The 22812-nt window shown below is 34.6% G+C and overlaps 1 protein-coding gene across 1 annotated transcript in view; it reads left to right on the top strand.

Moving 5' to 3' along the window:
- LOC113870028 (myosin-10-like) overlaps window positions 1–20553 on the top strand; it is a 29449-nt gene extending 8896 nt beyond the window's left edge. Inside the window, exons 10-41 of the mRNA XM_027506624.1 lie at window positions 7450–7551; window positions 8149–8206; window positions 8293–8394; window positions 8838–8875; window positions 9040–9166; window positions 9255–9425; window positions 9510–9641; window positions 9731–9840; window positions 9943–10006; window positions 10324–10501; window positions 10607–10812; window positions 11250–11369; window positions 11822–11920; window positions 12197–12505; window positions 12595–12699; window positions 13175–13276; window positions 13366–13470; window positions 13549–13688; window positions 13782–13896; window positions 14209–14229; window positions 14364–14447; window positions 14555–14725; window positions 17017–17154; window positions 17731–17910; window positions 18492–18590; window positions 18686–18756; window positions 18854–18953; window positions 19057–19113; window positions 19504–19560; window positions 19842–19922; window positions 20026–20105; window positions 20206–20553. Of these exons, the coding sequence (XP_027362425.1) occupies window positions 7450–7551; window positions 8149–8206; window positions 8293–8394; window positions 8838–8875; window positions 9040–9166; window positions 9255–9425; window positions 9510–9641; window positions 9731–9840; window positions 9943–10006; window positions 10324–10501; window positions 10607–10812; window positions 11250–11369; window positions 11822–11920; window positions 12197–12505; window positions 12595–12699; window positions 13175–13276; window positions 13366–13470; window positions 13549–13688; window positions 13782–13896; window positions 14209–14229; window positions 14364–14447; window positions 14555–14725; window positions 17017–17154; window positions 17731–17910; window positions 18492–18590; window positions 18686–18756; window positions 18854–18953; window positions 19057–19113; window positions 19504–19560; window positions 19842–19922; window positions 20026–20105; window positions 20206–20326 (3643 nt within the window). The 3' untranslated portion in view covers window positions 20327–20553. The remainder of the gene's footprint in view (window positions 1–7449; window positions 7552–8148; window positions 8207–8292; window positions 8395–8837; window positions 8876–9039; window positions 9167–9254; window positions 9426–9509; window positions 9642–9730; window positions 9841–9942; window positions 10007–10323; window positions 10502–10606; window positions 10813–11249; window positions 11370–11821; window positions 11921–12196; window positions 12506–12594; window positions 12700–13174; window positions 13277–13365; window positions 13471–13548; window positions 13689–13781; window positions 13897–14208; window positions 14230–14363; window positions 14448–14554; window positions 14726–17016; window positions 17155–17730; window positions 17911–18491; window positions 18591–18685; window positions 18757–18853; window positions 18954–19056; window positions 19114–19503; window positions 19561–19841; window positions 19923–20025; window positions 20106–20205) is intronic.
- The last annotated feature ends 2259 nt before the right edge of the window (window positions 20554–22812 follow it).

Genomic DNA, 22812 nt, shown 5'->3' with positions numbered 1-22812 from the left:
TGAGTTAGGCTTAAAGCCCAAATTCAACACAAACCATTTAGCTCCAAAAATATAAGCAAACATCACATTGAAAAGACTCAACTGATTTTCTCAAAAACAAAGAAGGAAACATGCTCACAGGTATACTAGAGGGGCCTATGTTGAAGCCAAATTTGAGAGGAGACATAGGAATGGAGATTAGGTTATTGGAGAGCTCAACGACATGAAGCCAAAAGAAGACGGATTATAGGAATCGACCTCCCTTCTTCCAACATTGTCTTCAACTTCATTTTGCACTGGTTGAAAGTAATATAACCCTTAAGACAGGATCTTGAAAAGCATAATAGATGAAAAAAGTTACTGCACAATTTATATCACATATGAGTTTATGAATAGAGATAAGGTTATTGGAGAGCTCAGGGATATGAAGAACATTTTTTAATGGAAGTGAGTTGTTGAATTAAATATTACCACATCCAAAAATGGGAATTTGCAAACCAATTGCATGCAAGTGTAATGTGATCTGTACCAAATAAAGTGGAATAGAAAGTAAAAGAAGAAGGATTAGGAATCATGTGATTGGAAGTACTAGAGCCAGTTATCCAAATATCCCCAGGTACAGATCATGAACTATTAAAAGAAGAAAAACTAGAATTCTTAGTAGTCATGACAAGAGAGCAAGTGCCAAAGGAGTTACTTGATCAAGTGTAGATAATGGCTCGCAAGCATTCTAATTTATCTTAGTGAGAGCAGCAAAGTTCTTTTGTTCAGCCATGGTGCAGAAATAAAAACACAGATTTTAACGAGAACATATTGGTTTGTGTTGAGAGAGAAAATATTGAATTCATATGTTTAGGACACAGCGGAGTTATTCCAATTTATAAAAAAGAGTACATAATTACAAAATATACAGTTACTATATTTACAAGATTCTAATAGATTCTAACACTCCTCCTCAAGTTGCAGCATATAGGTCATGTGCACCAAGCTTGTTACATATGGAGTTAATCTGAGGACCCCTTAGTGACTTAGTAAATATGTCTGCTAGTTGGTCATGGGAATTGACAAAACTAGTAGATATTTCTCCAGACATGACTTTCTCTCTGACAAAGTGACAATCAATTTCAATGTGCTTTGTCCTCTTATGGAATACTAGATTTGAGGCAATATGCATAGCGGCTTGATTGTCACATATAAGTGAAATATGTGTGACCTCTCTAAACTTTAGTTCTTGAAGCAACTATTTGAGCCATATAAGCTCCTGGCTTGCTATAGCCATAGCTCAATACTATGCTTCCGCACTCGACCAGGCTAAAACATTCTGCTTCTTACTTTTCCAAGAGACAAGGTGGACCTTCTATCTACGAGAGATCTTGCCCAATCTGCATCAGAATATTCCACAATTCGAGTGTGTCCTTTGTCTTCATATAAAAGACCCTCTCCTGGAGCTCCTTTGATTTATCGAACAATGTGAGTCACTACATCCCAATGTTCCTTACATGAAGAGTTGAGGAATTGACTTACTACACTCCCTACGAATGAGATATCTAGATGGGTAATAGTGAGGTAGTTTAGCTTCCCTACTAATCGTCTGTACCTTTCAGGATCTAGAAGAGGCTCCCCCTGATATGGCAGGAGCTTGACATTGGGATCCATGGGAGTGTCGACTGGCTTGGAAGTTAACATTCCTGTTTCTTCCAAAATATCCATTACATACTTTCTTTGGGAAATGATGATCCTATTTTTGGACTATGCTACTTCTATTCCTAAAAAATATTTAAGTTTGCAAAGTTCCTTTGTCTGAAAATGTTTAAAGAGATGTTGCTTCACCTGTGCGATGCAATGATGGTCACTACCTGTGATGACAATGTCATCAACATAAACAACCAAACTGTTGCATCATAGTACTGAATCTGCTAAACCATGCTCTGGGTGACTATTTAAGGCCATATAAAGATTTTCGCAGTCGACATACAAGACCAGAGGACTCCCTTTGAGCAACAAAGTAAGGCGGTTGCTCCATGTAGACTTCCTCGAGCAGATCACCATGTAAGAAAGCATTCTTGATATCCAACTGATAGAGAGGCCAATGACGTATGACAGCAATGGACAGGAATAGTTGTAAAGAGGACAATTTGGCCACGGGAGAGAAGGTGTTGCCATAATCCAACCTGAAGATTTGAGTATAGCCTTTGGCGACAAGACGGGCCTTAAGCCGGTCAACCTTGTTGTCTGGACCAACCTTGACTGTATACACCCACTGACAACCAACAACTGACTTCCTTGGTGGTAGAGGAACGAGGTCCAAAGTCCCACTGTTCTGTAATGCACACATCTCGTCTAGCATAGCTTGTTTCCATCCAGATGGGAAAATGCATCACCTACACTCTTAGGAATAGAAACAGAGGACAAGAAAGAAAGGCAAGAATAATAGGAAGGAGAAAGACGATGATAACTTAAAGAAATATAATGAGGAGAAGGATTACGAGTAGAACATATACCTTTTCAAATGGCAGTGGGAATGTCAAGTTCAGAGTGCTCGGTGGCTCTAATACAGGACGAGTACAACGCTGATATACCTACAAAGGTGGAGGAGATGGGTGTGGAGGGGATGGAAACGCCTCTGGAGGACAGAAAAGGATTAAATTAGGGGAAGTCGTGGACGGGGAAGACTCGAGTGTAGATGTTCTAAGTTCAAAGAATGAAATGGACTTGAAGAAAGTAACATCAGCAGAAATGGAATACCTGCGAAGAGTAGGGGAATAACACTTGTATCCTTTTTGAGATCATGGCCGGGTACCCGAGAAAAACACACTTATGAGACCGAGGAGAGAGCTTGTCAATGCCAGGACCAAGAGCATGAGAAAAACATGTAGAACCAAAGACCTGAGGTAGTAAAGGATGAAGAGAGTGGTGGAGGTATAGAACTTGATGAGGGATTTTACCTTGTAAAACAGAGGAAGGCATACGGTGATGTTTGACGTAACACACTAATGAGGAACATGAGAGTAGAGAAGAAGAGTGTCTCAAGTATATGCCTATTTTTGCGTTCTGCAATTCCATTCTGTTGGGGGTATGAGGACAAGATGTTTGATGTAACACACTATGTGATGCCATTAAATTCTGAAACTGAGTAGACAGATATTCACGTGCATTATCACTTTGTAAAGTGCGAATAGGGATACCAAATTGATTTTTTATTTCATAAAAAAAGATTGAAAAATAGAAAAAAATTCTAAACTTTCTTTCATTAAGTTTAGCCAAGTACAACGGGAAAAATCATCTATAAAAGTAACAAAATACCTATACCCTAATGTAGAGAAAATACGACTTAGACCCCAAACATTTGAATGAACTAAAAACCAAAGGGGACGAAGCCCGACTGATAGTGCGACTAGAAAAAGAATTACGAACATATTTACCTAATTAACATGACTCACAAGACAAAGACTCTAACTTAGAAAGACTAAGGTATTGCTGTTTCAACTTATCAAGACCTGGATGTCCTAATAGAGCATGAATCAGAAGTGGAGACGTTGCTTGTAACACCTTAAATTTAATTTCAATTAAATAATGATTTCGCAAATCGGATAACCAAATTTTTATAAAAGATTTCAAAATAAGTGAAGGGTTACAACTTAATATCAAATAACTGCTACAAGACTAGTTCAATTACAACGTTTTCAAAATAAATTCTAAGTCCTATAGCAGTCCATCCGTCCCTTCACTGAGCCCAGTACTGATCGTCTTGGTTACCTGAAAAATGAATGTAAGGGTGAGTACTCTACACTACCCAAAACACACAATAAGCGTAAAGTCTCACCTCCAGAACATTTCAATACATTAAACAAACACAATCACAAGCAGCATTTCAGATCCATAAGTACAAAACATAAATCTATACATACGCATACCAGCCACACTCACTATAGTACTGTGATCACAGATTTATGCCATGAATGGTCATCGATTACCCCCACCTCATGGATACTACGTGGGCAGTTACGGGTCGCTCAGCAAAGATAGCAGTCAGAGGTCTAGTCAGGAAGAGAGTGTGTGGCCCGTGGTGCACCCGTTCCGCAGTCGGTGTCACCACCACTCCCTCTTCCCCAAAGTATTTCTACCGTCCTCATCTCTTACATTCTCAGTGTATCGCTAAACCATTCATAGCACATTACAGCGGCGCTACTACACCCCAGTCACACACATTTCAATATAGGCACATAGCCCACATTTAACAGTACATGACACTAGGCCCATATTTGTTCTACTATACGGCACTAGGCCCACATTTCATTTTCACAGCACACATAGCACATAGCCCACAATTTATTCATGCCACACGGCCCCTAGCCTATTTCCATTCATATTACACGGCCTTCGGGCCCACATTTTCACAATGTTCATTCAAATATACACATATGTATAAATAGCACAAGTGCCCACATCACATATCTCAGCAATTTCCTACCCTCTACACAGCCACATCACAATATCACACAAAATATCAGCAAATCACTATAAAGGAGTAGGGTAGAGTCCTCCCTTACCTTGGATTGAAGACCCTCATCCGAACTCAACTATGGAAATGCTCCCCACATGACTTTCGGCCTAAACACATGGAAGAATTCCATGAGAACCCCGAAAATCACCAAGAACAGAGAAAGGGAAGGAAAATGAAAACCCTAACTGTTTAAAACTCACCTCCAAACGTTCTCTACACAAATCTGAGCTCCAATCTCGCTCTCAAACGGCTTTGGAGATAATTAATCAGTGGAATAGGGCTTTGGGAACGAGAGGATCAAATGAATTTTGAACGGAGAGGGAAAAATAACTCTCCCCGAACCCTAACTCTCTTTTTGAAGGGAGTGGCAGCGGGAGGAAGAAATTCGTTGAACTCACAAAGAAGGCTTGATACCGAGCCAAGATAGGTTGACATAGAATCCTTAATCTGATAGGCACTAAGGACAATCATGAGATCTATACAAACTTGGTAGAGTCGCCAAGAATTGTTTGTAAAGAGTTGTTAGGCTTGTGTCCAAATAGCTTTACAGGTTTTGTGAGTGTGAAAGACATCATGAAGAGATGGGTGAATGGTGGCCTGAATGATATAGCACAGTCAGCGTCAACCTTTTTCCACAGAGGACGGTCGGCCTCCGAGACATCATCTGCTGTTTGGGTGAGATGTGTCTCATAACCCTATCCAACAAGGCAAAGTTCAATGTGAGAAGCCCAGGAGGAGTAGTGCTTACCATCCAACTGCTCAGAAGAGAAAGGTGCAGTGACATGTTGATAAAAATCTGGGTGTCGACTTTTGGAGTGCTAGAGGCAACCATTGGTCAACTAGAAGAGAGAGAAAATGCCTAAACAGCAACAAAAAAGGGCAAAACAAGGGCGAATAAATGTCCAAATAGCTAACCGAGACCAGATACAGGTAGAGGAGAGAGGGGCGAGCAAACCCCGGTCGACGGCATCAAAAAAGGGAGAGAGGGTGGTGCGTGAGAAAACAGACTAAGGAGAGGCGGTGCGTGGGGGCTCCAATGAAGGCGCAGTTAGCGGGGTTCGGCCAATCTGACAAGGGCAACCACAACGGCGGAGTTTCTGTAGTGATCGTATGTCAAATGAGGGCGGCAATGCCAGAACAATGGCGAACAGTAGCAGCAGCGCAAAAAAAAAAACGGCATCAATGAACAGTGGGTCCACCGAAAAAAATGGATTAGGCACTACGCCAAAATGGAGATCTGAGAGCGGTTTTGTTTTGAATTAAAGAGCGTTTAGAACTGCTCTAAAATCTTGCGCTATCTGATGTGTTATATTTAAGAGAGCGGTTAAAGAACCACAATCAGATATTAAGATTGGAGAGCGGTTCCAGGCGGAACCGCTCTCTAATTTATACTTTGGAGAGCAGTTCCACTCGGAACCGCTCTCCAAAGTATAGGTGTAAGATTAGAGAGCGGTTCTGCGTGGAACCGCTCTCCAAAGTATAAATTAGAGAGCGGTTCCGCCTGAAACCGCTCTCTAAAGTATAAATTTAGACTGCGAAATTTGAAATTGATTTCTTTGTGAGTTTTCTGTTGCAAAATAAAAATTTATTATTACGTTTAAATCAAAATTTAGAATTAATTTCTTTGTAAGTTTTCTTCATTTTTATCACAAATCAAAATTGAATCTTGAGTTTATATATTTGGTGTTAACCAAATAGTCCACATCTGCATGAACGAAACACAAGTAAGCAGAGAAAAAAGAGAACAAATTAATAGGATAATTTTTAACATTAATAGAGAGAAAAAGAAAGAAAAAGAGAATGGATGATTCACCGTTAACAAAGAGAAGAAGAAAGAAAGAGAGAATAAAGAAGTACCTACAGAAGATGAAGAGAAAAAAAAAATTATTTTGTTAGCGTAAAGAAGATGAAGAGAGCATATTAACACATAATGAAGAGGTACCTACAGATTGGAAAAAAACCAATTTGTCAGCGAGAGAAGACGAATAGAGTAGGCTAACAGAGAAGATGAAGAAAATATAAGAGAGTAGAGAAGAAACTTACAATGAAAGAGAACAGCTTTGTTAGCTATGAAGAAGAAATGCGTTGAGAGCGTGTTCATTTATAAATGACTTTAATAATATTAGAGAGCGGTTAATAGAGAACCGCTCTCAGAAGTATAGTTCTGAGAGCGGTTAACAAAGAACCGCTCTCAAAAGTATAGATCTGAGAGCGGTTAACAAAGAACCATTCTCAGAAGTATAGATCTGAGAGCAGTTAATAGAGAACTGCTCTCTAAATATATAATTACAAAGCGGTTTTTATTAACTACTATCTAAGTTAGCGCTCCAAAAACTCATTTCAAGCGTAGTGAGGATTGCCTCTCTAGGCTCTAGATACCATGTTGAGAGAGAAAATATTGAATCCGTGTATTTAGGACATAACGGAGTTATTCCAATTTATAGAGAAGAGTACATAATTACAAAATATACAGTTATTATATTTATAAGATTCTAATAGATTCTAACAATTTGGAGAAACAACATTCTAAACGTCCCCCTTGGGCAGAAAAGGGTCCCAATCAATAAAGGAGGTCCCGATGAATAGAATGATATTTGTGGTGAGCCGAACGAGAGCGTGGCTTTCAGTGTCAGCAAGGTGTTCTGTGATGTGCGCCATGTACACCATATTGAAGATGGCCTAATTACAAAGATAATGACAATAAATATTTACAATAAATAGTAGTAATATAATATATTCTTAACTCTAAATCCTTTAAATACAAGAAATTTATAACTGATGAGAATAATTTTACTTATCAATTGAGAAAATAAATGACAAATGTAAATACCCATAAAAATGTAACAGCTCATGACACCTACTATTACCACTAACAATGATCATTATATAACAAATAAATTCTAATAATGGATACTGATTCATATTCTCAACAATATGCATGAACTTATGTAATTCAATTGATGCAGGATCGTGGACAAGATTAACAACTCTATTGGGCAAGATCCAGATTCAAAGAACTTGATTGGCGTTCTAGATATATATGGATTTGAGAGTTTCAAGACAAACAGGTCCATAGCCAGTACGCTATTTTGCTCGGTGTTAAAAATAAAATTTCATGCATAGAATTTTGTGAAATAATTTTGATAGATGAATTAGGATTATGAACTAAGGAACTTATATGCTTTGTGCCTGTGCGTTATAATACAAAAGTTGATAAATCAGTTGGTTTTTGTTTCATGCATTAGTGGATATTGTCCCAGACTTTTGATGTTCTACTGTAAAAGTACTCTACGAGGGAACAATATTCTTGGCTTTGCCTCTTTTCTTCTTTGACTGTGGTAGTTTTTTGTTTTGCTTGATGTACTCACAGGGGATAAATGAACTAAAAAATAATGATACTAAAGAAATAATGCACACAAGATTCTAATGTAGCTTGCGCTGTAACCTAAGTCTACATGTAAAGATGACAGGTAAATGGGCATATATAGAAATTCATATTCACTTACAGATTTTCTTATGTGCGGCTGTCATCAATGAAGAATTATTATGCTTGTAATGTTCTTCTTGTAATTAATGACTATCATGCAATGTCTGGATCAATTTTTTTCTGTGCCTTTATTACTAATCTTTTGATGTCTCATGTAATATTCAATTGTTCTTCACAGCTTTGAGCAATTTTGTATCAATTTAACAAATGAGAAATTACAGCAACATTTCAACCAGGTTTTTTTCTTTCATTTTTCAGTCTTCTTGGGTTTCATTATCTGGCAAACTATTTCTGTTGACTCAATTAACATTTCATTGTGCAGCATGTATTCAAAATGGAGCAAGAGGAATATACAAAGGAAGAGATTGATTGGAGCTATATAGAGTTCGTTGATAATCAAGATGTTCTTGATCTCATAGAGAAGGTGCAATTCACACTTCCATCATTATGTCGTTCTAGTAAAGTTCTTTCAGTTTATCATCTCATTCTTGTATTAAATGTACTTTCATTTATATTTTGATGATCCCACCATTGATTTAAGATCATAATATTTAGTGATACTACATGTATATTATATCACATCTTCATTATGATTTTTTAATTTTCAAACTTCCCATTCAAATCAGTATTAAATACTCCTAAAAGTAAGTTAATCTGTTTGAAGAAAGATTATTCTATTGATGATATTAGCACCTAGATATTTTGACAAAATAATGGCATTGATACAGTTTTTATTTTTATTTTCTTTTTTATCTTACCAGTTTTTTATAAAGGATGTAGATTGCTAGCTTGTACATATAACTGCTTATATGCTTGAAATCTACCAGTTATTTTATTTTTCTAATGGATGTATTGTTTTAACTTCAGAAACCTGGTGGTGTTATAGCTCTCCTGGATGAGGCCTGGTATGTATTTAATGATTGAGTGTGCAAATACTTCTAATATGATTATTCATTTAAATATAGAATAGCTAGTATTTAACATTTTACATTACGTATTTGTCTATGTATAGTGACATCTGTATATTCATATACTCTGAGATTGAGATTTTCCTGCGTATGTTTTGTAGTATGTTTCCAAGATCAACGCATGAAACATTTGCTGAAAAGCTTTACCAAACATTTAAAGACAATAAACGATTTAGCAAGCCAAAGTTGTCTCGCACTGATTTCACCATTAACCACTATGCTGGTGATGTAAGTGAAGCATATTTTGGTTTACACAGTTATACACCATCAATGATGAAGGAAAAAAGGCTTAATATATGATAATCTTTAATTTCAGGTCACTTATCAAACTGATCTTTTCCTTGACAAAAATAAAGACTATGTTGTTCCAGAGCATGCTGCCCTACTCAGTGCTTCCAAGTGCCCATTCGTTTCAGGGCTGTTCCCACCTTTACCTGAGGAAACTACTAAATCAACAAAGTTCTCTTCTATAGCCACTCAGTTTAAGGTCTGTTTTGTTTTGCACAAGCCTATAAATGAAAATTATCTGCCTTGTATTTATATGTCTATTCTTAATACATGTATTATAAAGCTACAACTGCAAACTTTGCTTGAAACACTGAATGCTACCGAACCACACTACATTCGTTGTGTAAAGCCAAATAATCTTCTTAAGCCAGGGATATTTGAGAACAACAATGTGTTGCAGCAACTTCGATGTGGAGTAAGTTCTACACCATTTTGTCCGTATTCTCTCATATGACATGATTATTTTTGTGAAGTGACTTGAGACTTTAAGGATTCCATTCACAGGGAGTAATGGAGGCAATTCGAATAAGTTGTGCTGGTTATCCTACTAGAAAGAACTTTGATGAATTTGTTCAGCGGTTCAGTATCCTAGAACCTAAGGTTCTGGAAGAATGGTATTTTCAACCCTTTCCATTTTCTGTTTTCCTTTTCGCAGTCATAGATGAAAGTGATTGTGGAATATTTGAAACAAATTAATAATAACCATATATTTGCAGCCCTGAAGAGATGAATGCTTGCAAGAGGATTCTAGATAAATCAAACCTTAAAAAAGATTATCAGGTGCCATTTTATCCCAACCGGAATTTCTATTAATCTGAGTTGTAATACTTACGCTTCTTGCTGGTTACTTGAATGAGATAATGCTACTTGTTCCTAGCACGTTATATTATAACAATGAGTAGAATAACATGTTGTAGGAGATTATAGTGTTCCTTTTCCACTGGTTTAAACTAACACCCCAGAGAAAGAAAGAAATATTCCAGCTTGTTACTAAACAAGTTTACTTCTATTGCATCCATGTGCTTTTGTGATTTCTGGATATAAATCTTAGCATACAAGGAAAGAAAAATACTCTTGCTGAATTATTGCAATTGCAGATTGGAAAGACGAAAGTGTTTCTTAGAGCAGGTCAAATGGCAGAACTAGATGCATGTCGTGCTGAGGTCTTGGGAAGATCTGCAACCATTATCCAGAGAAAAGTCCTCACATTTCTTTGTCAGAAACACTACATTCTACTGCAGTTGTCTGCCACAGAACTTCAAAGGGTTGCTAGAGGTGTCAATTATGTGAATCCTTTAGGGCTATTTACAGCTTTTGACTTTGAAATCAATGAAATATTGAATTTTGATTATATATTGCTATTGTATGAATTTAATGTAGGACAACTTGCACGACATCAGTATGAATGCATGAGGAGGGAAGCTGCTTCTTTGAAAATCCAGAGACATTTCCGCATGCATCTTTCCAGAAATGCTTACAAAACTATTTATGCCACAGCTATTTATATTCAAACTGGTATGCGTGGGATGGCTGCTAGAAATGACCTTAGATTCAGGAGAAGGACCCAAGCTGCAATTGTTATTCAGGTAGGATAGAGCATTATTTTCTCTTAATCAAACAGGGCTATTATCGGAAGCTTTTGTGCTTAGTTTTCCAATTTATATATTTCCCATGTTAGCATTGTTTTCTTTTCAATCAAGGCTATTATGACTCCATTTTGTCTGTCCTGACACTGAAATGGAAGGAACTTCATTTACTGGACCGGCCATTATATATTCCTTACCTTATTTTGAAATTCACTTTCTTGGTCAACTAGATGTCTCAACAGAAATTTGAGTATTCTATTTACCGTTTCTTTCAAAGTAATATGTTTCATTTTCTATAATAGCCTAGGATTAAAGAATTCAAAGTGTTGCTCAATTTTTCATCCCTGAATAATCATTTATATTCATATTGTATGATATTTGGTGCACTAATGCACACAAAACATGGTTAAATAATGTGGGAGTTTTTTTTATCATAGGGTCACCGCAGAGGTTATTTAGCCCGTACTTATTTCAAAAGGTTAAAAAAAGCAACAATATCGGTCCAATGTTCCTGGAGGAGAACAAGGGCGCGTAGAGAACTTCGAAAGCTTAAAATGGTGTTCCCTCTTCCCTTGTTTTCTTTCCTTAATTCTTTCATCATCAGCAAGATTTTTTTATTGAAAGAATTTGAAAAGTTTTATTATTGTTAGTGTTATTTCACTTTTTCCCCTTTACAAGTCTTTGAAAATTTATTTATGTCACTAATACTATACTTCTTTGCTTTTAGATAGTATAATTTCGTTGGAATTCAATTTTGTGATTCTTTTGATATTATTTCATGGAATACATAAGTTTGCACAAACTGATAAAAATGGATTTTGAAAATGGTTTTATCACTGGAAAAGTGTTGCTCCCCACCCGCGGCCCCCAAAATGTGAAATAATATGGGTATATCTTTTTGAAATGTGAATTTGATCCTTTCAACTTGCTATGATACAACTGTTTTCTATATGGATTTCTTGTATCTGTTATCTTGCCTGAGAAATATCTAAATTTTAACTTCCTTCAGGCTGCCAAGGAAGCCAAGGCTCTTGAAGCTGCCAAAATTAATCTTGAAAAGCAAGTCGAAGAATTAACTTTGTGTCTAGAAACAGAGAAGAGAATGAGGGTAATTTACTAATTTACAGTAAATGTAGATGTAGATGTATGAAAATGTTTCATGTGTACTATTGCTATTATTTTTTTCTATTACCTCTAAATGTTTTGTCTTAGTTACTATTTCACTGACTTTCTAACTGTTTTGGTTCATTGTGATATTGAGGAAGCCAAGACACAGGAAAATGAAAAACTACAACAAGCTTTGCAAGAGATGGAGCTACAGTTCCAAGAAACTAAGGAATCCAAGACACAGGAAAATGAAAAACTACAACAAGCTTTGCAAGAGATGGAGCTTCAGTTCCAAGAAATTAAGGAATCCAAGACACAGGAAAATGAAAAACTACAACAAGCTTTGCAAGAGATGGAGCTTCAATTTGAAGAAACTAAGGCAGTCAAGACAAAAGAAAATGAAAAACTACAACAAGCTTTGCAAGAGATGGAGCTTCAGTTCCAAGAAACTAAGGCAGCGCTCATTCAGGAACGTGATGCTGCTAAGCAAGTAGCTGAGAATGCTCCAACTATACCGGAGACTTCTATTAATGCTGTTGACAATGAATTGATCAATAAGCTTACTTCAGAAAATGAACAACTTAAGGTAAGCATTACATAAAAAGTGTTGGAAGAATTTATGCTTCTGGACGTGTTATAGTATCCAAAGTTATTGTTAATTTTGATGCTTTACAGGAACTGGTTAATTCATCGGAAAAGAAAGCTGCACAGGAGCTTCCTGTCAATGTTACTGACAATGAATTGATCAATAAGCTTACTTCAGAAAATGAACAACTCAAGGTAAGCATTACATAAAAGGTGTTGGAAAAGCTTATGCCTTTGGGTGTGTTATAGTGTCCGAAGTTATTGTTACTTTTGATGCCTTCAGGAGCTGGTAATTTCATTGGAAAAGAAAACTGCACAGGAACTTCCGGTCAATGCTACTGACAATGAGTTGATCAATAAGCTTACTTCAGAAAATGAACAACTTAAGGTAAGCATTACATAAAAAGTGTTGGAAGAATTTATGCTTCTGGACGTGTTATAGTATCCAAAGTTATTGTTAATTTTGATGCTTTACAGGAACTAGTTAATTCATTGGAAAAGAAAGCTGCACAGGAGTTTCCAGTCAATGTTACTGACAATGAATTGATCAATAAGCTTACTTCAGAAAATGAACAACTCAAGGTAAGCATTACATAAAAGGTGTTGGAAAAGTTTATGCCTCTGGGTGTGTTATAGTGTCCGAAGTTATCGTTACTTTTGATGCCTTCAGGAGCTGGTAATTTCATTGGAAAAGAAAACTGCACAGGAACTTCCTGTCAATGTTGACAGTGAATTAATCAATAAGCTTACTGCAGAAAATGAACAAGTCAAGGTAAGGATTACATAAAAGGTGTCTGAAAAACTTTTAATTCTAGCTGTGTTATAGTATCCAAAGTTATTGTTACTTTTGATGCCTTACAGGAACTGGTTGATTCATTGGAAAAGAAAGCTGCACAGGAGCTTCCTGTCAATGTTACTGACAATGAATTGATCAATAAGCTTAATGCAGAAAATGAACATCTTAAGGTGTAAATTTCAAATGAAGTGCTTGAAATTATGTTCTGGGTTATCATAATATCTAAAAAAACCATTTCTACTTTGCAGGACCAGGTTAATTCATTGGAAAGAAAAATTGATGAAACAGAAAGGAAATATGAAGAATGTAACAGGCTTAGTGAAGAGCGCATGAATCAAATTATAGAGACAGAATCAAAAATAATTGACATAAAGACAAATATGCAGAAGTTTGTATATTGGCCTTTGTTTCTTAAACGTTGCATTAAAAGGAATACCTTCTGTTTTCCTTAGTTTAATATGTTGTCTCTGCTGTGTGCTAGGCTTGAAGAAAAATTGTCAGATATGGAAACTGAGAATCAAATTTTGCGGCAGCAAGCCTTGTTGAGTTCGTCGTCCAGGAGAATGTCAGGAAAATTTTCACCTGCTACTACTACGGTAAATACAAAACATTGTTTATTAAGTGAGGCTGTTGGTATGCTTAATTATCTATTCGCAATCCCCATGAAATTTAATTTAAAATTTTAAAATATTCTCAATTAAATAATTTTTTATTGAAACTTAGTCCAAGTAATTGTATCTTAGTTGTTTATTCACATATAATCAAGCACAATTTGGAAAATTTCAATTAAAATAAGTTAATGAGTAATGTGAGTCAATAATTCTTGGTCTCAATAATCTCATAATTTCATCTTTGTTTACCCTTATTGGAGATTATATTAATATCTTTTCCTGCTCTTGCTACTACAGGCGTTGGAAAATGGTCAGCAGGTAATACGGTCTTTTAGATTTGAAATCCCTGTTACTTTCCTAGTAATTTTATATCATATTTGTATTTTTCAAGGAAAAATAGTTCTCCACCTATCCTTTTCTCATGGTTTTGAAGAAAAATCTATTTTCTATAGGCACCGCAGAGTTCTGCACCAGCAAAAACATTTGGTTCAGAGGCTGATAGTAAACTAAGGAGATCTATTATGGAGAGGCATCAGGTATGTTCATGCCGAACAATTGTTGCTTTAGATATATTTAATTTGCATTTTATATATTTCCATTCATGTAGTCAGATTATCTATTTTTTTGCTTTCCTTGTGTGCAGGAGAGTGTAGATATTCTTTTCAAATGTGTGACAAAAGATCTTGGGTTCTCTGAAGGAAAACCTGTTGCAGCATTTACCCTTTATAATTGTCTGCTACATTGGAAATCTTTTGAAGCAGAAAAGACGAGCATATTTGATCGCCTTATTCAGCTGATTGGTTCTGAAATAGAGGTAACTTGCTGTTTACTCAAACCATTTTTGTGTAGGTCTATTAGAGGTAAAATCTTTTAAGGATTTTGTTCGAAAAAGATTCTAGTACTGGAAATGATTTATAAAAATTTCTAGTAATGGAAATGATTTTTAGATGCTTATTAATACCTACCAAAAGTGAATGTTAGTCAACAAGAACAACAATAACCAGGCCTTATCCCACTAAGTGAGATTGGTTTCATGAATCACATGAGTCATTGAGCTTGGTCAAAAACCAAATTCTCAAAGATATTATAATCAATAGGTACTTTTTAATAACTTCCTCTAAGGTTCTTCTTTCTCCCTCTATCCTTGTTTACCGAATTAAAAGTCATGTCATTCACTCTCCTCATTCGTGCTTCCAGAGATCTTCTCTGCACATAACCAAACCACCTTAAATAGTTTTCAGTTATATTTTTCACTATATGCTATTCCAATATTCTCACTTATACGATCATTTCTTATACTATCTTTTCTCATTTGTCCACTCATCCACCTTAACATTCTCATTTCTACCACTCCCATCTTTTTTCTTGTGTTGTTTCCTATAAGGCCTAATATTTACTACCATATTGGATAGTTGATTGTATTGCAATACGATAAAACTTTCTTTTCAACTTGATAGGTATTTTATGGTCACAAATAACTCTTGACGTCTTTCTGCACTTTAAACACCCAGTTTGTATTCTGAGTAACATCTTCACTAATTTTCTCATCATTCTATAGAATTGATCCCAAGTACTTGAACTTGGAGACTCATGGTATAATATCATATCTAATTTTCACTTCTACACATGATCTACATCTTGTTTTTTGCTAAAATTACAATGCATATATTTTGTCTTACTTCTACTCAAGTGAAAATCCTTAGATTCCAAAGTCTTCCTCCATAACTCAAGTTACCTCTTGTTTTGAATCATCTAACAACATTATGTCATCCATGAAGAACATGCACTTAGGGATAATCTTTGATATGTAACTTGTAAGCACATCTAAAACTAGGTTAAACAAGGGCTCAAGGTAGAGCCTTGATGTAAATCCATCCCTATAAGGAAGTACTTTGATACACCTTCATGAGTTCTTATACATGTAGGTACCCCCTCATACATGTCTTGTATAGCGCAAATATCTGCTACACAAACCCCTATCATTTCTAAAATCTTCCATAACACTTCTTTTGGTACATGGTCATATGTTTTTTCTATGTCAATAAAAACCATATATAAGTCCTTTACTTTGTAGTGATACTTTTCCATCAACTTTTGTAAAAGATATACAGTTTTTGTTGTAGACCTATCTAGCATAAAACCAAATTGATTTTTTACAATCCTAGTTTCATCTTAGTCTATGCTCAATGTTACTTAAATACTGATAATTTTTGTAATACTGAAAATGATTTGTAGTTAGTTGGTTGTCTAATTCAGCTAGTTAAATACTTATTTCATGGCAGTATGATTACAGCTTGATTGCCACCCCAAAGCTTAATATTTAGAGGACCTTTGATGCCAATGGCCAATAGGGTAAATTTGTTATGAGAGGACTAAGAACTATATTTTAATTGATTTGGGGGATGCAACAACAACCAAGTATGCCTTCAGATTATTATGTATCAAAATAACGCTCCATACCTACAAGCTACAATGCCTATTATTTTTGTAGATGATAACATATCACGGTTTTCTATAAAATTTTCAAGATGTGCGTGTAGTGTAGCATGACATCCCAATAGTTGTCACAAAGATATGCGGACATGAATTGGCTTACCAAAATCACTCAAAGGTAGATGTTCTGAAAATGAGGCACTTCAAATTACGAATGCCCACCATCTTCATATACCTATTTGGATTTGGTCCTCCTACTCCAATCCCTATTATTACATGAATTGAACCTTGCTAATCTTTTACAGTGAGTATTGTATTAAGTAGGGTAGGGTTTGGTTTGTTTCCTTTTTCAATTGATATGTTTTCACTAAGCCCCATAAAAGTTGGCACATCTCACTTTGTTTCTTGATTTCAATAATTTTCAAATGAACTTGTTTTCACCATTTCTTTAACAAAATCTTGAAAAAAAATTGAAAAGAATGTGAAAACAGTGTGGCATTTGTGTAATCATAAATGAAAACATATCAACTAAAAATAAAAACAAAATACACATTAAGAAATGGTGTACTTGATGCTTTAAAAAGGGTGATACATAGGAAGTGGCAACAATCAAAGTTGGGACCAACGGTTATTTCATATTGTCACACAGTATTCCATTTAACTTTCTTTCAGGATCAGGACAATAATGATTGTATGGTATATTGGTTATCCAACACATCTGCTTTGTTTTTCCATCTTCAGCAATGTCTTAGAGTACCTACAGCACGAAAACCACCCACTCCAACATCTTTTTTTGGGAGGGTGGCCCAGGTATTAAGTTTGTTTCTAGCTATCTAATTTAACAGATATTGAACATAAGTGCCATGTGAACTTCTTGCTCATACTGCCATAAATATTTCATTTACACATATATTGCTTAGATGCTATATATTATACACTGCTATGGATTTAGATAGGCTATGCAGTGCTTCCAAAATACAAGTGCAATAATTGAAGGCTATTAGTAGGATTTGTTTGTATCCTTATTATCCAAAACATGCTATATGAATACACTTTCTAGAATGCTAGTGTCTAAATATCGTTATCAATAAAGGCCAAAGAAAATGAAAGGAAAATAATATGGATGGATTGGTATCCAAAATCAATAGACTTTCAATTTGCGTAATTCAATTATATTTCTATTATACACCTTGTTCTAGGTCTAACATTTTTTTGTTGATAAAAAATGATAGATTTATGAAAAAATATTATGCTTTTCCTCAGTAGTATCAGCCATACATTCATGATTTTCATTTTAAATAGACGCCTATACGTATTGTAACTAATGATTGTAGTTATAGATAATGCCATTAAATTCACTGTATGGAATTAAATGTTGTGTATCAGGGTTTCCGCTCATCTAATAGTCTTTCCAGCAGTGCATTCGATGTTGTAAATCAGGTTGATGCCAAGTATCCAGCTTTGCTTTTCAAGCAGCAGCTTGCAGCTTATGTGGAAAAGATATATGGAATCATTCGAGAAAACTTTAAGAAAGACTTGTCACCCCTGCTTTCTTCCTGCATTAAGGTATGGTGGCAGTATATGTTGTCATGAAATAAGTCTTATGTATTTACATGTGTATGATTCCATTTTGCAGTAAAATTTATGCTATTAGGAGCAGTATCATAGGTGGTAGCTTTTTCTACCAGGACTTAACTTTGTGCTCTAATCTAGTGCAAATCTTACCAGCAATTTTGTCTTCAGTGCAGAACATTCACAGTAGCCTCCTATTGAAATTTATTTAACATCCAAATCATCAAGAATTTTATTTTAATTTTTTTTATTCCTCTCAAGTCTCTCTCTCTCCCACTGGATATTATTCTTCTGCTCTACTGTTTTCTCCTGATGTCTTTATATATATTGGTGTCTTGTTCACTTCCATATGCACGCAATTATTGAACACTATGTTTTAGATTTTAGGTTGGTACTTCCCTGGAAAAATAAAAGATGTTCTCTTAAACCTTTAAAATAAAATAAAATAAAATTGGGGCTCATGGTTGGCATGAAGATGTCTTCCATATGCCTGTAGGTGGAGGTCAATCTATATCTAGTTGACTATCTCAGTGAAATTATGCTTATTCCACTTAAATATGTTATTGTGACTTCAGGCGGATGGAACATCAAATGACAACAGTCAACCTACTACTTCTTGGCTCAGCATTATTGAATGCCTAAATAGATTTCTCAAGATTCTGAAAGAAAATTATGTATGTGAAGGTTTGACAATACTGTGAATTGGTATCCTTACACGCCTAGCCTTTCCACTTCTTTTTCTGTTATCTAAATTTTAGTTTTGTTTCAGGTGACTCCTGTTCTAGTTCATAAGCTTTTTAGTCAAATTTTACAATACATCAATGCAGAGCTCTTTAATAGGTAAGCCGTCTTGTTTCATTCAGCCCCTTTTATAGTAATAGACTAATTATAAGCATATATGGGTTGAGTGATGAGTTGGCAATGCAATGTTCTATAGCCTTCTATTAAATCGAGAATGCTGCACTTTCAAAAATGGAGAATATATAAAATCAGGGCTGGATCAACTAGAACAATGGGGCAATGAAGCAACAGAAGAGGTACACTATATTGACCCTTTAATAATTTTCCTGGCCATATTTAGGCCACATATATCATGTGAACAATTAGTTCTTATTTCGCTAGTAACCATTTCTTTTACAGTGCATTGGCTCATCTTTGGATGAACTCAAAAACGCAACGCAAGCAGTTGGATTCTTGGTACACCTATTACTTCTATCTATAAACATTTTTGCTTTATAGACAGATTTCAAGTAGACTACTGATCATTGATATTTTAAGTAATATTTTCTTTTCTATTTCTCATCATATTTTATTTTCTCCTTTGGTGTCTCACTCACCTTGGATACATTTAAGCAAATTCATTAAGATTTTTCCCTAGGCTTGTGAACGATTTTTTTTTTCCTTTCCCGTTCCAAGATTAGTAAGATTCCATGTGAAGGGCCACTGCCTTACTTTGGCCTTTATTGTTATTACTGTATGCATAATTAATAATATATTATAAATTTAGAATGCAGCAGAATAAGTTTCCTAAATCCTCAAAAATTCATTTCTCTCCCTAACGTAATTTGGATGCAATAATTTCGCCAGGTTGCACAACAGAAGGATGGACTGTCTTATGATGATCTTACAAATGACCTCTGCCCTGTAAGTTTTTCCCTCTAACACGAGTGATTGATAACAGGAATAAATTAAATCTTTGAATGGATGAACATACTTGTAAAATAAATATAAATAGCTAATTCTCAACTGCCAAACATTAACCCATCACAAAGCTAAAAATGATCCATAACTTTGTCTAAGTTTATCCCAGTAGGTGCAATCAGCAACATGCATAAGGGCATCACTGGATTCTATTAAATGGTAATATAGATGACAAGTGAGTTCAATATTTCTGTCACTCTAACATCTACCTATGCTGAATTCAGGTCCTGAGTGCTCAGCAGCTTTATAGAATATGTACATTTTATTGTGATGAAAAAGACAATACTCAAAGTGTATCGTCAGATGTAAGTTGCAGAAAGCAAGAAAAATACCCAAACTCTTTCAACTTGGCAATTTTCTCTTATAAGAATATTAGTTATTGTAATTTATGCTTATGTACTTGTGCAGGTCACTTCTAGATTGAAGCTTCTAATGACAGATGATGAAAATGAAGACGACAAATCTTTCTTGTTGGAAGACAATTCAAGGTAAACTCACTCATATGATACAGACATATAAATTCAAATACAAGAAATTTTGTTTCAACTGAAAACTTTAGTAACACCTTTTACTTTTTTCAAATTGCAGTCTTCCTATTATCGTTGAAGAGATTCCTACTTCCCTTCAAGATAAGACCATGCCAAAAGTAAAACCTCCTGCAGAACTTCTTGAGAATGCAAACTTCCAATTTTTGCATGATTATTGTTAGTCCTCCTTTTATGCAGCTTAGATTTTAAGGTTCCAAATTTGTTCTCTAATTAAACACCATGATGTAAATCCACCCACTCTCACCCCCACCCCTCCCTTTTTCTTGTATTTTTTTAGTGGCATCCATACTGTATTGGTTGTGATAGCAAAAAGGCAGGGTAGGTTTCATAATATCTGTTAACATTTTATTTTTGGCCTCTTTTTAAATTAGATTATATAGATGTTCACTTGGGGGACAAATCTTTGTATTAGCATGAAGAAAGAACAGTAAAATTTGTAAAATGATAGGAATTGATCCCATAGACTGTTGTTCTGCCCTTAAATTTCTGGCATTGTAGAAGGTAGTATATTACCATCAAATGCAATGGTGATATTGGCCACTTATGTAATAGAATCATCCTTTGTGACATTGAAACAATGGATTATGAAGTGAATTGATCACTTTTAAATTTCAACTAATACTAAAGCATTGAATCTGTCATCAAGTGCATTGAATGTGTAGTTGATAATAAAGGTACGAGGCTAGATTACTTATTATATAATTATGAGGTACGACAAATCAGTGCACTAAATAGTCAATATAGAAATGTAAAGGAACTCATAAAGCAACTGTTCCAAAAGCATTTTTTATAACAAGAATCTATTCTGCAAAGATTTTTTTATTTATAGTCCTTAAATTCCCAAAACATCTCATCCAACAGTGGTTAGTTGTAGTAGAATGGAATTATAACTATGGAAAAGAGAAGAGCTGTTTGAATATTGTTGTGTATTGCATTTGACCCAAAAGTCTGAATTGATACAAGTGTACAAGGATCTATATTAAGTAGAGAATATTATCTAATAAATGTAATCCTCATGTTACATTTTTAATTACTGTATTTACATAAATGTAATTCTGATATTGTGTTCCTAATTACCATACTTACGTATCAACAATAACCTTAGACGAATTTTATTTGCATGTTAGGATTTAAATCTATGTATGAGTTTCTACAAGTTTTACATTGGCTTTTGAGGGTCTAACACAACCCTTCTCCTTTACTAAGGCTTGGGACCGATTATGAAACTATAGGTAGAATTTATTAAGAGTTATTTGTGACCGAAAAACTACATATCAAAATCAAAAGAAAGTTTTATCGAACTCTAATATGACCAATTATTGTATTTGGTAGTGAATGTTAGGTTTTAAAAGAACTACACAAGAAAAACGTAAGAGTAGTACAATTGAGAATATTAAAATGAATGTATGTCTACATGAGAAAAGACAAGATAAAAGTTTTATTATATGAAAGGAAGGATTGCAGTAGCACATGTCGAGAAAACAATGACAGAAAATTGGTTAAGGTGATTTAGACATACAAATAAGGTCATTAGATGCATCAGTGAAGATGGTTGATTGTATGGTCTTTAGTCTTAAGAAAAAGAGTACATGAAGACCAAAAAAAACCTTGGAGGAAATCATCAAAAGGGTTCTCATGAAAAATAATATCTTTGAAAATTTAACTTTTGAGCAAGTTCAATAGCATCATATGGTCCTTGTAGCCAATGTCACCTAGTGAAATGAGACTTTGTTGTTGTTATGATTTAAATAATAGGCTCGCGCTACACTAAAAATGACTTTATCTATTCACCACAATTTCCTGAGGATCATTCTCACAATTATGTGCTTTTAATTCCTTTTGTAACCCAAACTTACATTATTTTCTTCCTTCCTAGACCTCTCATGTCGTAGCTCATTATGACAACAATTGTAACATCATCACTTTTACCAATTATAGACCTTTAGTAATCTCAACTAATTAGAAATTTTTTGTTGCTTTGAAATTAACGTAGGAGTTAATTTAGAATTTAATCAACTAGAAATATGTTTAAGGAACTTAAGAGGTCTAATTGATTTAATCAAGGATTGTATTGTTATTTGTTAAATGAGGTTTACATAAGGAATATTGCCCTTAGGATTCAACTTAGAAATTGAACACTAAAGGTAGGCTTGTAGTCCACATGAAAGCTAAGGGAATTGTAAGCCAATTGTTTAATTAACTTGGACGTTCACTTAGCAACTTGAGCTTACATCCAAAATGGCATCAATTTTAAGGCCTAAGGAGTATATTTTTCATTTAGTTAGAGTCAAGTATTAGTTATAATTGAATGGGAACAATTAGGAGGAAGTGTTTGTGACTCTCTTAATTAATTAACTATTTTCTATTATTTCATAAATAATTTTTTAATAAAATTTAATTGAAATAGATAAGAATTATAAATAAATTAGAAAAGTTCATATTTATATAAATTTTAAAATAATAGAAGTTAGTAAAGTCTTAAAACTTTACCTATAAATCTTCTTCATTACACAATTGTAAGGAAACTCACATTAGTTTTATTCATAATTAAGATGAAAATTTATCTTTGCAATTTAAATTTTTAATTAAAGTAAAGAATAAAGTTACAATTAAGCAATTAACTTACTTTATGTTATATATATATATA

Source organism: Abrus precatorius, unplaced genomic scaffold (genome assembly GCF_003935025.1).
Source record: "Abrus precatorius isolate BTA unplaced genomic scaffold, Abrus_2018 Scaffold6, whole genome shotgun sequence".
NCBI classification, from domain to species: Eukaryota; Viridiplantae; Streptophyta; class Magnoliopsida; order Fabales; family Fabaceae; genus Abrus; species Abrus precatorius.
Note: the sequence above shows the minus strand (reverse complement) of the source record. Positions and strands in the feature narration are given on the sequence as shown.